At 44.6% G+C, this 16831-nt stretch overlaps 1 protein-coding gene across 2 annotated transcripts in view; it reads left to right on the plus strand.

The window, feature by feature from the left end:
• Positions 1 to 16402, plus strand: part of LOC124281397 (katanin-interacting protein-like) — a 58786-nt gene extending 42384 nt beyond the window's left edge. For both annotated transcript variants that reach the window (XM_046717431.1, XM_046717432.1), the window contains 18 exons: positions 1649 to 1722; positions 2059 to 2208; positions 2464 to 2548; positions 2791 to 2935; positions 4077 to 4274; positions 4921 to 5058; positions 5643 to 5774; positions 6255 to 6369; positions 6589 to 6766; positions 6993 to 7158; positions 7827 to 7984; positions 8105 to 8160; positions 8617 to 8727; positions 10373 to 10512; positions 10903 to 11004; positions 12490 to 12650; positions 14140 to 14243; positions 14423 to 16402. In XM_046717431.1, coding sequence (XP_046573387.1) covers positions 1649 to 1722; positions 2059 to 2208; positions 2464 to 2548; positions 2791 to 2935; positions 4077 to 4274; positions 4921 to 5058; positions 5643 to 5774; positions 6255 to 6369; positions 6589 to 6766; positions 6993 to 7158; positions 7827 to 7984; positions 8105 to 8160; positions 8617 to 8727; positions 10373 to 10512; positions 10903 to 11004; positions 12490 to 12650; positions 14140 to 14243; positions 14423 to 14463 — 2254 coding nt within the window. In that variant the 3' untranslated portion in view covers positions 14464 to 16402. The remainder of the gene's footprint in view (positions 1 to 1648; positions 1723 to 2058; positions 2209 to 2463; positions 2549 to 2790; positions 2936 to 4076; positions 4275 to 4920; positions 5059 to 5642; positions 5775 to 6254; positions 6370 to 6588; positions 6767 to 6992; positions 7159 to 7826; positions 7985 to 8104; positions 8161 to 8616; positions 8728 to 10372; positions 10513 to 10902; positions 11005 to 12489; positions 12651 to 14139; positions 14244 to 14422) is intronic.
• Positions 16403 to 16831: the final 429 nt, after the last annotated feature.

The following is a 16831-nucleotide window of genomic DNA, read 5'->3' on the forward strand; positions in this document are numbered from 1 at the left end:
TAACTTGACATACAACACTGTCATGAGGTAACATGACATACAACACTGTCATGAGGTATCATGACATACAATACTGTCATGAGGTAACATGACATACAATACTGTCATGAGGTAACATATACTGTCATGAGGTAACTTGACATACAACACTGTCATGAGGTAACATGACATACAGTACTGTCATGAGGTAACATGACATACAACACTGTCATGAGGTAACATGACATACAATACTGTCATGAGGTAACATGACATACAATACTGTCATGAGGTAACTTGACATACAACGCTGTCATGAGGTAACATGACATATAACACTGTCATGAGGTAACTTGAGATACAACACTGTCATGAGGTACCATGACATACAGTACTGTCATGAGGTAACATGACATACAACACTATCATGAGGTAACATGACATACAGTACTGTCATGAGGTATCATGACATACAACACTGTTATGAGATAACATGACATACAGTACTGTCATGAGGTAACATGACATACAACACTGTTATGAGATAACATGACATACAATGCTGTCATGAGGTAACATGACATACAATACTGTCATGAGGTATCATGACATACAATACTGTCATGAGGTAACATGAAATGGACTACTGTTACACTATCAGGTTGCATTACTCTTCTGACACTGATGATACATGACACATGACACTTTAGACTGCCTTCTTCGTTGTACAAGTGAGTAGATAAAGCTTGGTGTTTGTGACCAGACCTCCTTGTAGTGAGCCCCGCCTGTACCAAGTCTCCCCCTGCTTGGCTCTGTGGCTTGGCTCCATGGAACCACGGCTTGTCTCCGCTGCTTGGATCTGTGGCTTGGCTCCGTGGCTTTACAGTTCAACTGTCAAAATATTCTTGTTTAGTAATGAGTACTATCAGTAAATTTCATAAGCAATATTGGATCAGTTAAAGACAGTTACCATCACCAGCTGACACAGTGTAACCTTACTTCACTCATTGACAGCCTCACATACTAGATGATAGCTAACTATAGGACTCACTTCACCTGATGAAAGAACTGTGCACTGTTTGATTGGCTAACTACACACGAATGAAACTCACACATTTAAAATTGACTTAATAGTAACTAAAGTAATATGAAAAAATAAGTCAAGGCTCAGTGCTTAACAATTTTAGAAAAGCTGATTATTGAAATCATAGATTATTTAGCAGTCTTGTGTGGTCTGTGATGTAGAAAGATTTTATCTTATGACTACAGTTGTTTATGATGTAGAACAGAGGTGGACATTTGTAGTAATCCCATGGCAATCTCAAGAGTCCTTTTGCATGAAGTGATGTGATTTTACTGTATCCAATGCTGTGAGTCTCAGACAACTGAGTGCAAGTCCTGGCTTTAAAATATCACATGTTGCTGAATATACTCAAGAGGTTTAAATCCAGTTTTCTACTGGCCACCTAGGCTTCCATATTGCAAAAGCTGTTTCTGGCGTGTTTGTCGGGTACATTTTAGACCATCAGCATGTCATGGTAGTATTTAGACCATCAGCACTGTGGACTGAGACAAAATGTCTAAGCTGTTAAAATACCTGGGTAAACATGGGACTTGGTCATTGAGCATGTGTATCCATACTTGATGGATGTGGATGTCTTCTGTACAGAGTCGACCACCTCACTACAGTCCTGGACAAAGATGGCAACCAAAGTACAGCTGCTTCCCCATCTGCTGAGAGAGGTAGGAGGTTCACACTATAATATGCAGATTTCACAGCTACAAAGGATACTTTGATTATGTTGAGTGCTGTCTGATGGATGTGATAAAGTTTGTAAATATAAACACTGCATAACACTTTTGTGTGGTATTGCTTTGACAATAGTGACCTCACAATAGTTTAATGTCAGAATTCTCAAAATATCACATTTCTTTTGATAAGTGATAGCCAGTTATGGCCCGAATCTACAACAAATTTATCTGCAGCAAGAGACCTGGAGTTGGTACCAGTGAGCCGTTAACTTGTGTTCACCCATCCTGCCCCCATTTCCTACTTCTCCATCTCTTTGTGTTGAGCAGCTGAGGCGGAAGACCAGGCCATGCCCATGACGAGGATACAGAATAACCGCGCCCGGTGGCGGGCGTCACACGACAACCTGGAGGAGGAGTGGGGGTCTCTGTCACTGTTCAACAGACAGCAGCGTGGCCGCTTGTCCATAGACATGGGGGGTAAGTGGCTGCACTAATATGGGTTCTCTCAGGTGAGAGTCGGGTTCATGCTGATTATGATCCTTGGCCAGACAGCCTGTTTATGATGTGTGGTTTATGATGTTTGTCATTGTAGAAGTCCCTCCCACGTAAAGACAACACTGAGAAATGTTATTCCACAAAACCAACATCCACTGTCCGCAGCAGGGATTAAGACACTACATGTAATGTGATGAGACATTGTTTCTGCATTCATTCTATCCAACTGTTTGGCAGATGGAGCAATGGAGGAGTACTTGAGTGGCATCAGGAAAGATGGAGAAACAGCTGGTGAAACTGTTGCCCAGGAAGATGCTGATCAGTGAGTACACGCTGTTTAGAAGTAGATTTGCCATGTATTATAGAGCTTACTGATTGTACTGATAATCTTCCAGAACCTTTACAATTGTCAGTGAATAGAAACTATTTATATTGAGTTTGGTAGGACCTGTATTTCCTTTGTGTGGGTTCCATGGTAGAGGTAGGACATATTTTGTGGTTTGACTGTTATGACAGATATTCGTGTGAACTATTCTGAATTCAACCACAATGTTCTGTTGCAAGGGATACGGATTTTGTAATCCCGGAGCTGCCCTATGGTCAGGAGCTGGTATTGAACATCAAGACCACGTGGGGGGACCAGCACTATGTTGGCCTCACCGGCATCGACATCTTCTCCAGCAAGGGAGAACCTGTCACCATCAAACAGGTCAGGGTAGCACATGTCTCACAGTCACATGTCACTATGTCTTGCAGTCTTATGTTTCTATGTCTCACAGAGACATGTTACTGTGTTTCACAGTCACATGCCACTATATCTGACAGTCACATGTCTCTATATCTGACAGTCACATGTCTCTAAGTCTCACAGTCACATGTATCTTTGTCTCAGTCACATGTCACTATGTCTTGCAGTCTTATGTTTCTATGTCTCACAGAGACATGTTACTATATCTCACAGTCACATGCCACTATATCTCACAGTCACATGTCTCGAAGTCTCACAGTCACATGTCTCTATGTCACAGTCACATGTCTCTATGTCTCATAGTCACATGTCTCTTTATCTCACAGTCACATGTCTCTATGTCTCACAGTCACATGTCTCTATGTCTCAGTCACATGTCTCTATATCTCACAGTCATATGTCTCTATATCTCAGTCACATGTCTCTATGTCTCACAGTCACATGTCTCTATGTCTCACAGTCACATGTCTCTATATCTCACAGCCACATGTCTCTATGCCTCAGTCACATGTCTCTATATCTCACAGCCACATGTCTCTATGCCTCAGTCACATGTCTCTATATCTCACAGTCACATGTTCCTATATCTCACAGTCACATGTCTTTATGTCTCAGCCACATGTCTCTATGTCTCATAGTCACATGTCTCTTTATCTCACAGTCACATGTCTCTGTCTCACAGTCACATGTCTCTATGTCTCACAGTCACATGTTTCTATGTCTCAGCCACATGTCTCTATATCTCATAGTCACATGTCTGTATGTCTCACAGTCACAGGTCTCTATGTCTCACAGTCACATGTCTCTATGTCTCACAGTCACATGTCTCTATGTCTCACAGCCACATGTCTCTATATCTCACAGTCACATGTCTCTATATCTCACAGTCACATTTATCAAAGTCTGGTCATGAATGGGCTGTCCACACCATACTCATGCAAGAATCATTGTTAATCATTGTGTTGTTTTAGCATCTCTTACAACAATGAGATAACACAGAAACATGCAGATGCTGTTTGAAGCCACTACATTGCTGCTTCATTTCATCATCATCCGTCAGTAATTCTGCAGCAGTAACACCATTTCACCAATCATTCTTCAGATCTCAGCCAAACCGAAGGACATCAATGAGCTTCCTGATTACCACAAAGACCCTCGAGTCATCACCAACATCATCGACGGCGTTAACAGAACGCGGGACGATGTGCACATGTGGCTGGCGCCATTCACCCCATCTGGTGACCACAAAGTGTTTATGACCTTTGAGAAACCCTGCAAGATTGCCATGATCAGAATCTGGGTAAGTCATCCTACAAGATTGCCATGATCAGGATCTAGGTAAGTCATCCTGGCTTGGATTGCCATGATCAGAATCTGGGTAAGTCATCCTGGCTTGGATTGCCATGATCAGGATCTGGGTAAGTCATCCTGGCTTGGATTGCCATGATCAGGATCTGGGTAAGTCATCCTGGCTTGGATTGCCATGATCAGGATCTGGGTAAGTCATCCTGCAAGATTGCCACGATTTGAATCTAGGTAAGTCATCTTGGCTTGGATTGCCATGATCAGGATCTGGGTAAGTCATCCTGGCTTGGATTGCCATGATCAGGATCTGGGTAAGTCATCCTGGCTTGGATTGCCATGATCAGGATCTGGGTAAGTCATCCTGGCTTGGATTGCCATGATCAGGATATGGGTAAGTCATCCTGCAAGATTGCCACGATCAGAATCTAGGTAAGTCATCCTGGCTTGGATTGCCATGATCAGGATCTAGGTAAGTCATCCTGGCTTGGATTGCCATGATCAGGAAACATGCCTAATGGAAATAATGTTTGGTCATGACTATCATTGACACGAAATTCTTTAAAAATTCGAAATTGTTGAATAAAAAATGAAAAAGGCAAAACAAGTTTTGAGTTACTTTAGAAGTTCCCTCTCCTGTGTAGAACTACAACAAGTCCCGCATCCATTCCTACCGGGGTGCAAAGGATGTGACGATGACCCTGGACAAGCAGCTCGTGTTTAAAGGAGAGATCGCTCGGGCGTGTGGCGGCGTGGAGGGGGGAACAGAGGCCTTCGGAGATGTGAGTACAACAAAATGTAACACAGTTGCCAGTGCCAGACATTGGTGGTATGCAGGTCCACATCACTGTATTGCTTGTTATAAAACACAACTGGGGCGGTGGGGTAGCCTAGTGGTTAAAGCGTTGGCTCGTCACGCCGAAGACCAGGGTTCGATTCCCCACATGGGCACAATGTGTTAAGCCCATTTCTGGTGTCCCCAGCCGTGATATTGCTGGAATATTGCTAAAAGCGGCGTAAAACTAAACTCAGTCAGTATAAAACACAACTGAGTTGGATCATGTGGTCAGACTTGGTTTACAATACTTGGTTACAATACTGGGCAAACCATACTGATTTAGTCATGATCACTATTTTAGTCACCAGTTGGCTTTGCTCATGTTCATCATTTACAGGTTGCTGCGATAGGGCTAGCAGTTTGCGGAGTCTCTATTAGAGCAAGAGCCTTTAATTTGTTGTGTTAACCTGGCGTATTCTCCATTAAGATGGAGTGGCTATGTATTTGGTGAGTGCCAGAGCAGCTATCTACAGTTGGGTTGTAAGTTGATCAATCCCCTACAGGATACAACTGTTTGATATATTTCAGACAATTCTGTTCACAATGGATGAGGGTATCCTTGAAGAGGTGTCAAAGAATGACGAGGCATACGATGGAGACATGCTCAGTGATGACGAGGAAGATGTCCCCTTCGAGAGGCCCAGCACAGCCGACAATGATGTGAGCACCATTACCTCTAGCTAGGACATCAGCTAAATATTCAGCTATGAATGGCATTACATATGGAAACAATACTCAAGTAGTAAATCATGTCTCAAGGTTTGTTAGCTTCATGTCAATGCTTGTGGCCACTACTGAAGACCGGATACACATGAGTCTGCCGTGAAGTTGATGGTCGTAACTGAAATACTGTTGAAGGCAGTGTTAAACGAAACTCACTGTTTCCTCCTGAGTGGGGCAGGGGATTTGGATCTGTGGAGGTTGTGGTAGACACAGATTTTCCCTAACCAAGGGTAATGGTTTCAGGCTGAATTGCCTGGTTGTGTGTCATGGCATATTCCATCTTATATCTACTCACTATGGAGAAATGGCAGTGAAATACAATGAAATCACTGTTACTGGATAGACTGAAGAAGGAAACATTCCAGTTGGGTCTGTTTGTTATAACTGGTGTTGCCTCATCTCTGATCTGCTGTGCAGGAGCGGCCGTTCACACGGGCAGCAGGAGGCCTCCTCAAGCAGCAACAGACTACTCCGAGACCAACCACCAGCATGGTGACCTACGATGGAGATCTGGTTGTCTACAAGACCAAAAGTAAGTCACAAGTTGCTTCTTTCATGAGAATCTGCAGGATATGGCGTTTCTGAATATAATCTGACTGTGTATATACTGATGTTGCAATGCTAGAGCTCAACATCACTGTTCGCTATATGTGATTGTTATAGTGTATATATACTGATGTTGCAGGGCTAGAACTCAACATCACTGTTCGCTATATGTGATTGTTATAGTGTATATATACTGATGTTGCAGGGTTAGAACTCGATTTCACTGCCACATGGGGAGACATGCACTACCTGGGTTTGTCTGGCCTGGAGATTGCAGACAAGGATGGGGAACCGATTCCACTGAAGATGTCCATGGTGGTTGCCAACCCCCGTGATCTGCACTGTCTGCCTGGACATGAACGGGATGACAGGACACTGGACAAGTAGGTCAATCTTTCTCTTGAACTCAGTCTGAGTTATAAGTCACTCGTGGGTTGTACTGGATATGGGAGCTTGCCCTGTACATCACTCCAAACATTGGCTGCTGACAGTATTTACTATAATGGTGGACTAAAATTGTGAAACAAATGCTGACAAAGTGGGGGAATTAGAGTTTGGAATGCGGGAGGCCTGTTCAAAGTGTTCAACAGTCTCTATCTCTGACTGCAGACTGATCAACGGCAACAACATCACCCTGTCTGACGAGAATATGTGGCTAATCCCCTTCACACCAGGAAACAGCCACACCATCACCATCAACTTTGACCAGCAGGTGCTTGTATCAGCCATCCGCATCTGGAACTATAACAAGACACCTGAGGACACCTACAGAGGCGTAAGTAATGGGGTTAGTACTGGAGGAGACGGTTACAGGGGGGTTAGGGGGTTACTACTGGAGGAGACCAGAGGGGTTAGTACTGGAGGAGACCAGAGGGCAGTACTGGAGGAGACCAGAGGGGCAGTACTGTAGGAGACCAGAGGGCAGTACTGGAGGAGACCAGAGGGGGCAGTACTGTAGGAGACCAGAGGGGTACTGTACTGTAGGAGACCAGGAGACCAGGGGGGCAGTACCGGAGGAGACTAGAGGGGGCAGTACCGGAGGAGACTAGAGGGACCAGTACTGGAGGATTCTAGAGGGACCAGTACTGGAGGAGACCAGAGGGCAGTACTGGAGGAGACTAGAGGGGGCTGTACTGGAGGAGACTAGAGGGGGCAGTACTGGAGGAGACCAGAGGAGGCAGTACTGGAGGAGACCAGAGGGACCATTACTGGAGGAGACTAGAGGGACCATTACTGGAGGAGACTAGAAGGGGCAGTACTGGAGGAGACCAGAGGGCAGCAGTACTTGAAATCTATTGAGGACTTTGGGGTTAATTTGATGTTTATTGGAAAATGTGGGGAGGACTTAGGGGTCAGTATGGGGGAACTTGGTGGTCAGTACTGAGCGAACTTGGGTCAGAACTGAACGACAAGAGGATAATTCGTGAAATGCTTTGTGTCCAGGCCAAAGTGATGCACGTCAGGATCAACGGGAAGCAGGTGTCTCCTGATGAGGGCTACTTACTGAGGAAGGGTCCAGGAAACTGTCACTTTGACTTTGCCCAGGAAGTCAGCCTGTCCACTTCCCACCGGCCCCAGAACAGCTACCCACAGTCCTCCAGGTGAGTGTTAGACAGGCATCAGGTGTGCTGCTAGATGGACACATCAGTTGATGTAGCTACATTATTATCACAATGGTGTAACAGTATTCCTTCACTTATTCCATGATGTTTTGTCTCCAGCTCGGCAGGCGTGGACTCCAGTATATCGTACGAGGTGGTGCAGATGCCCTGTGGATGTATCCTTTAGCAGAAAGTGTTCACGTACCAATCAGACGCATTGTGAGAGATCCTTAGCGCATAGTGGTTATGTTCTTGGAAGAAAATGTGAAGCGTTATTGAAAGCGTGGTGGTCACTATGTCTGACGAATGTGAGACGTCCTTGAAAGAGTGTTGGTTAATGTGGTTGATATGTGTGAGATGTCCTTGAATAGGTGCTGGTTCCTCTGTTTGACAAATGTGAGATGTCCTTGAGTGGGTGCTGGTTACCATTGTTGATGAGTGTTAGACATCCTTCAAACATAGTTGGTCGCTATTGATGAAGACGATCTCTCATTAAATGAGAACCTTTAACTTCTAAATGCCACTGACAAATGAATGTGAAAAGGCCACTGCAATAGAGAGGTGACATATCTCCATTCCCAACCTAATCTCTCTCATCTAGTCTCAGTGGTTGTTGTCTTTGACCCGATCAGTCATCTACCAGCTGCAGCTGTTCACAACATGGGGAGACCAGTACTATGTCGGCCTCAACGGCATCCAGGTGTACGACTCCTGCTTCAACATCATACAACTCACCGACAACAGTAAGTCAACTACACATACAGCTCACCGACAACAGTAAGTCAACTACACATACAGCTCACCGACAACAGTAGGTCAACTACACATACAGCTCACCGACAACTGTAGGTCAACTACACATACAGCTCACCGACAACAGTAGGTCAACTACACATACAGCTCACCGACAACAGTAGGTCAACTACACATACAGCTCACCGACAACAGTAAGTCAACTACACATACAACTCACCGACAACAGTAAGTCAACTACACATACAGCTCACTGGACAACATACAGTAGGTCAATCTGACATGACAACTAGGTCAACTACACATACAGCTCACCGACAACAGTAAATCAACTACACACAGCTCACCGACAACAGTAAGTCAACTACACATACACCAACAACAGTAAGTCTCACATACAGCTCACTGACAACAACAGCAACACATCAGCTCTGACACACATACAGCAGCTCACCGACAACAGTAGGTCAACTACACATACAACTCAAATACACATACAACTCACCACAACAGCAAGTCAACTACACATACAGCTCACCGACAACAACAGTAGGTCAACTACACATACAGCTCACCGACAACAGTAGGTCAACTACAACACATACACACACAGCTCACCAACAACAGTAGGTCAACTCATACAGCTCACCGACAACAGTAGGCTCACCGACAACAGTAGGTCAGCAAGTCAACCACACATACAGCTCACACAACAGCTCAACTACACATACAGCTCAACAACAGTAGGTCAACTACACATACAGCTCACCAACAACAGTAGGTCAACTACACATACAGCTCACCGACAACAGTAGGTCAACTACACATACAGCTCACCACCGACAACAGTACATCAACTACACATACAGCTCAATCTACACACAACAACAGTAGGTCAACTACACATACAGCTCACCGACAACAGTAAGTCAACTACACATACAGCTCACCAACAGTACAACAGTAGGTCAACTACACATACAAGTCAACTACAACATGCAGCTAAGTCAACTACACATGCAGCAGCTCACCGACAACAGTAGGTCAACTACATAGCAGCATACAACTCAACTACACATACAACACCGACTGTAAGTCAACTACACATACAGCTCACCAACAACAGTAGGTCAACACTACACATACAGCTCACCACTGATACAACAGTAGGTCAACTACACATACAGCTCACCGACAACAGTAAGTCAACTACACATACAGCTCACCGACAACTGTAGGTCAACTACACATACAGCTCAACTACACACACAACAGTAAACAGTAACTCAACACACATACAGCTCACCGACAACAGTAGGTCAACTACACATACAGCTCACCGACAACAGTAAGTCAACTACACATACAGCTCACCAACAACAGCAAACACAGTAGGTCAACTACACATACAGCTCACCAACAACAGCAAGTCAACTACACATACAGCTCACCGACAACAGTAGGTCAACAACACATACAGCTCACCGACAACAGTAGGTCAACTACTCATACAACTCACCAACAACAGCAAGTCAACTAGACATACAACTCACCAACAACAGCAAGTCAACCAGACATGCAACTCTCCCAAGTACATAAATCTATGGGTGTTGAGACAGTTGTGGTTCATTTCAGATATTTCTGCCTTTCCTGAGAGCTGCAATGTCCTGGACAACATCAACAATGATGTGCGCACACCCGATAAGCTGATCGACGGCCAGAATGGCACGACAGATGGGAAACACATGTGGCTGGCTCCTCTACTTCCCTCAATAGTGAGTAGACACCATAGAGAGCCAGTGTCATGATGAGTGAATAAATGTTGCTGACAATTGTTGAATGAACACATCAAACTTCGAGTACCGAGACTAGCAGACAACCCATGGCAGTCTTCAAGTTCATGGCACATGTTTAACCTCCAGAAACCAGATATTTAATATTTGTGGTGATGAAAGATTTGGATTTTGGATCTTGTTTCACTGCTTCAAGGAGGCTTCTATTCTCTGAAAGCAGGATGCAAACAATTATTAAAGAATTTCTAGCCATCCAACTAGTGCAAAGAACATTGTTTGTGGCACAAATAGACCAAAATAAATATTCAGTGTTGTTGTTGTTGTTGTGGTTGGGGAGCAGCTGCTCTGACATGACACCTCTGTCATCTCCAGGTGAACCGGGTGTACATCATATTTGACCAGCCCACAACCATCTCCATGATCAAGATATGGAACTACAGCAAAACACCAAACAGAGGGGTCAAGGACTTTGGGGTGAGTTGCCTGAATTCCTGTGATTTAACTTAACAGCAGGGTCAGGGACTTTGGGGTGAGATCCGCGAATGGTCCTGTGATCTAACCTAACAGCGGGGTCAGGGACTTTGGGGTGAGTTGTCCTGTGATCTAACCTAACAGCGGGGTCAGGGACTTTGGGGTGAGTTGTCCTGTGATCTAACCTAACAGCAGGGTCAGGGACTTTGGGGGGAGTTGCGTGAATGGTCCTGTGATCTAACTTAACAGCAGGGTCAGGGACTTTGGGGTGAGTTGCGTGAATGGTCCTGTGATCTAACTTAACAGCAGGGTCAGGGACTTTGGGGGGAGTTGCGTGAATGGTCCTGTAATCTGCCTTAACAGCAGGGTCAGGGTCTTTGGGGTGAGTTGCGTGAATGGTCCTGTGATCTAACCTAACAGCAGGGTCAGGGACTTTGGGGTGAGTTACGTGAATGGTCCTGTGATCTAACCTAACAGCAGGGTCAGGGACTTTGGGGTGAGTTGCGTGAATGGTCCTGTGATCTAACTTAACAGCGGGGTCAGGGACTTTGGGGTGAGATCCGTGAATGATCCTGTGATCAAACTTAACAGCGGGGTCAGGGACTTTGGGGGTGAGATCCGTGAATGGTCCTGTAATCTAACTTAACAGCGGGGTCAGGGACTTTTGGGTGAGATCCGTGAATGGTCCTGTGATCTAACCTAACAGCGGGGTCAGGGACTTTTGGGTGAGATCCGTGAATGGTCCTGTAATCAAACTTAACAGCGGGGTCAGGGACTTTTGGGTGAGATCCGTGAATGGTCCTGTGATCAAACTTAACAGGGGGGTCAGGGACTTTGGGGTGAGATCCGTGAATGGTCCTGTGATCTAACTTAACAGCGGGGTCAGGGACTTTGGGGTGAGATCAGTGAATGGTCCTGTGATCTAACTTAACAGCAGGGTCAGGGACTTTTGGGTGAGATCCGTGAATGGTCCTGTGATCTAACCTAACAGCGGGGTCAGGGACTTTGGGGTGAGATCCGTGAATGGTCCTGTGATCTAACCAAACAGCGGGGTCAGGGACTTTGGGGTGAGATCCGTGAATGGTCCTGTGATCTAACCTAACAGCGGGGTCAGGGACTTTGGGGTGAGATCCGTGAATGGTCCTGTGATCTAACCTAACAGGTTGAGCACATTCCTATAATGTCACGGAGGCTAACGTGAACCAGGAAGTATTTCGTCATTTGGCAATAACTGTTGATTGACTGTTTGGTGTGATTTTAAACCTGTCCCTAATTAGTCCCGACCCATTTACTGGGGTATCCAAATAAGAGACCCTTTTAGATATAAATAAGCTGAGTGCCCAAGGTGCTAAATGCACAGAATATGGTAGGTTGATATTGTAACAGGGCCAAAGGAATAATTTTTTGAGTGTGGGGCTTATCCAAAATATTATGCGTGGTTGAATATTATTGAGAGATTTACAATAACCCCTGCCTCCCTGATGACAGTTGCTTGTGGACGACCTACTGGTGTACAATGGGCGCCTCCAGGCGGTGACAACAGGCGCCCGCGGCATCCTGCCCCACTGCCAGGGTCCCCAACAGTACCACACAGTGCTCTTCACAGATAACAAGGAAATACTAAAGAGGGAGAAGAACACCATCATCAGGTGAGTCTGCAGCAGCAGCCAAGGGGTCTCGATCAAGACAGACAGATTGGAGAGCACTCATAAAAACTGTTTGCACACTTACTAATGGTAGCTGTTTGCCCAGTGATAGATATGAGATATTTGCCCCAAGTGACTGATGCAAGCTGTTTGCCCCGTGTGTGTGATGCGAGCTGTTTGCCCCGTGTGTGTGATGCGAACTGTTTCCCCGTATGACTGATGCAAGTTGTTTGCCTCGTGTGACTGATGCTAGCTGTTTTCCCCATATGACTGATGGGAACTGTTTGTCCCGTGTGACTGATGCGAACTGTTTGTCCCGTGTGACTGATGCGAACTGTTTGTCCCGTATGACTGATGCGAACTGTTTGTCCCGTGTGACTGATGCGAACTGTTTGTCCCGTGTGACTGATGCAAACTGTTTGTCCCGTGTGACTGATGCGAACTGTTTGTCCCGTGTGACTGATGCAAACTGTTTGCCCCAAGTGACTGATGCGAACTGTTTGTCCCGTGTGACTGATGCGAACTGTTTGTCCTGATGTGACTGATGACGAACTGAACTGTTTGTCCTGTGTGACTGATGCTAGCTGTTTGTTTGTGACTGATGGGAACTGTTTGTCCCGTTAATGACTGATGCAAACTGTTTGCCCGATGTGACTGATGCCAACTGTTTTCCCCCATATGACTGATGCGAACTGTTTGTCCCGATGTGACTGATGAACTGTTTGCCCAAACTGTTTGCCCCGTGTGACTGATCGCGAACTGTTTGTCCCTGTGACTGATCACGAACTGTTTGTCCCGACTGATCACGAACTGTTTGACTGATGACTGATGCGAACTGTTTGTCCCGTGTGACTGATGCGAACTGTTTGTCCCGTGTGACTGATGCAAACTGTTTGCCCCGTGTGACTGATGCGAACTGTTTGCCCCGTGTGACTGATGCGAACTGTTTTCCCGTATGACTGATGCGAACTGTTTGTCCTGTGTGACTGATGCTAGCTGTTTTCCCCATATGACTGATGAGAACTGTTTGTCCCGTGTGACTGATACGAGCTGTTTGCCCCGTGTGACTGATGCGAACTGTTTGTCCCGTGTGACTGATGCGAACTGTTTGTCCCGTGTGACTGATGCGAACTGTTTGTCCCGTGTGACTGATGCGAACTGTTTGTCCCGTGTGACTGATGCGAACTGTTTGTCCCGTGTGACTGATATCTGAAGCTGTTTGTCCGATGTGACTGATCACGAACTGTTTGTCCCCGTGACTGATCACGAACTGTTTGTCCCGTGTGACTGATGCGAACTGTTTGTCCCGAACTGTTTGACTATGACTGATGCGAACTGTTTGCCCGATGTGACTGTGTCTGCTGTGCCCAGTGTGACTGATCTGAAGCTGTTTGCCCGTGTGACTGTACGAACTGTTTGCCCCGTGTGACTGATACGAACTGTTTGCCCCGTGTGACCGTCTGCTGTACACAGTATGATGTTTGTGTTGCAGCAACCAGACAGAGGACCAGGACATTCAACTGCTGAATGACAAGCAGATCGTCAGCAAGTACGCCAACCCCAAGTCAGCCCAGACTGGGAAACCTGTCAACCAGGGTAAGTCAGTGTCAGTCAACCAGGGCAAGTCAATGTCAGTCAACCAGGGTAAGTCAATGTCAATGTCAGTGTCAGTCAACCAGGGCAAGTCAATGTCCGTCAACGAGTATAAGTCAATACCCGTCGATGTGTTCAGATTACAGGTGGTTCATTTTCCAATGTCCTGCTTTGTTTTTCAGCTCTCCGTCCCAAGACAAGTGTGCCACTGAAGAGGAAATGAGACTGATCTGCCGGCAGACAGTGGCTACACCTCGCTATCAACCCACCATGCGTTGCCTTCATGACTGCTTTACATATCGTGCACTCAATCAACCTGCACCGACTTCTGTATAGTTGTGCATAATTTACTGTCATATTGTTATCAACTTTACAGGATGTAGTAATCACATGACAAATGTTTTAAACTGTTCCTTATATTGTTGTGATGGCTGTTTCTGTGATAAAGTTAATCATGCTGCTGTGTGTTGGAGGCAGCAAGCACCTGTTGGACATGCCCTGTAAGTGTATCAGTCGAGATGGGTGTTGGGTGAGGAAAATATGCATAGTGGTGTTTGTCTCAAGGAAGGTGTCTGTGAAATGTGTAGTGTTCTATAATTGGTCATAATATTCAGATTCAGAATCTATGAATTGTAGAACATCTAGGGATGGCAGTCTGATAAAAAGGTACATTTTACACTCTCTCAACCCAATAGTGTCCCAAGTAGTTGGTTATAATGGCTGCAGGGGCTGAACTGAGCTAGACTGTGATGACACACCGGCTTGACTGACCAGCGTATATTCATGCAAACCAGAATAAAACAGTTGGATTAAGAGTTTGGGAGTAACATGTCAGACATGTATAGTTTTCTCAAATGTCAAAAAATATTAGCAGTTTCTGCATTGTTGAAATCTGTAAGAATCTGATCTTATCATCCTAAGTAGACACGGCTTTCATGCTTTTATCACTGCTTCTTGAGACTGCTATAGTATAGAGTCTGAGACCTTTGTTTCACACTTTTGGATTAACACAAACACGATAAGTGATGCTAGTTTAATCTTAAATGAGTCTGGTACATAGAGTCCAAATATAGGTACACTTGTCATAAATCATATGTGATACACACGAGTGTCACCTGCCCTTGCCATTAGGCAACAATAGTCTGAAGTGTGAGATAAATCCCTGTCAGCACTTCACAAACAGCCTACTGTTAGCATGGATTCCTAGCAATGTCTGGCAATAAGGTCAGTCACAGTTTGCTGTATACGTTTACAAATAGAGGCAATATTTTTTTACTGTTTACAAGATATTGATGGTACCTGCCGTCCTGTATAGCTTGTTAGGCCACAACCGAAGGTCTGTTTTACACAGCAGACTCTCATTACAGCAGATCTCGTTTCCGTCCATGGAGATATTTGTCTTCACATGCAGCATTTTGTTACCACACTGTTTACTGGAATTTGTTGACATTTTACTTGATGGTTGTGGCATTATGATCGGGGGGAAATAATCTTTGCCATACAAGAGGTTGGACGTTCTTTAGAAAATCATAAATCATGTTGGTAATCAAGGAGATGTCGGGGAGAATTGAACAGAACAATCAGTTAAAATAACCTTGAAAAATCGACATCACCATCTGTTACTGTTAGAAACAATTTATTGATACATGTAACAACTTCTTTAACACAAGATTGTGGTTCCTCAGAGCTTCTGTTATACATGGCTTAAATATTGTTTGACAATTTCAAAAGTTTCTCTCACATCAGATACAAAGTAAATCTATGGTCTCTGAGTCCAGGATATTTTATCTAAATGTAATGGCAACATATTTCACGAGAGAATTGCAAATAGACAAATACTGGCATTTCAGAGATCTTAATGTTCCTATATTTTAACCTCAATTAGTGAATTATCTATCTGTTAATAAAAGTTTCATTCATGTCATTATTTATTTTTTTTCAAGAGATGATTTACAGTAGCTTTGTCCATTGATGAGCTGTTTTTATCCAAGCTTTTAACACTACATGCTTGTTTTCCACAGCTGTCTGTGGGATGATTGATCATTGAATATATTGTCTGTCCTAACGTGTATGTCAGAATTCCATTCCATTTTCATGAAGCATACATGTCTTGTTATTACCTCCCCTGGAGGATGTCAGTGAGGAATAAACTCTACCTCTCACATTGTGGTCTGTTTGTTATGGCAGAGTGACGTTAAATCAGAGCACGTATCACATCCTCCTAGTTGAGTCTCGACAACAGCACCGGTAAATGTTTCTGAATATTCTGCAGACACCCACCTTGATGCAACCATTAGAGTAAAGTGAATCTATACCTCCAGTATTTGGAAGTTACAAATATGACTGCTTATGTAAAAAAAAACATGCCAGTTGTTATTTGGACAGACCTTGCTTCAGGTATCATCCAACCTATTCACAATCAAAAAGTAATCAATATAGATATAATAATACACCTGTAATCATTTGTCATTGACAAATTGCATAGACAAGATTCCAGTCCATGTAACATCACTCGGCATTCTGATGTAAGTTGATTGTGTTAACTCTTGTCTGTGAAAACACCATGCCTTTTCAAAAGTGGTCAAATGCAA

Source organism: Haliotis rubra, unplaced genomic scaffold (assembly GCF_003918875.1).
Source record: "Haliotis rubra isolate DU_JTF1 unplaced genomic scaffold, ASM391887v1 Scf284, whole genome shotgun sequence".
In the NCBI taxonomy this organism is placed as follows: domain Eukaryota; kingdom Metazoa; phylum Mollusca; class Gastropoda; order Lepetellida; family Haliotidae; genus Haliotis; species Haliotis rubra.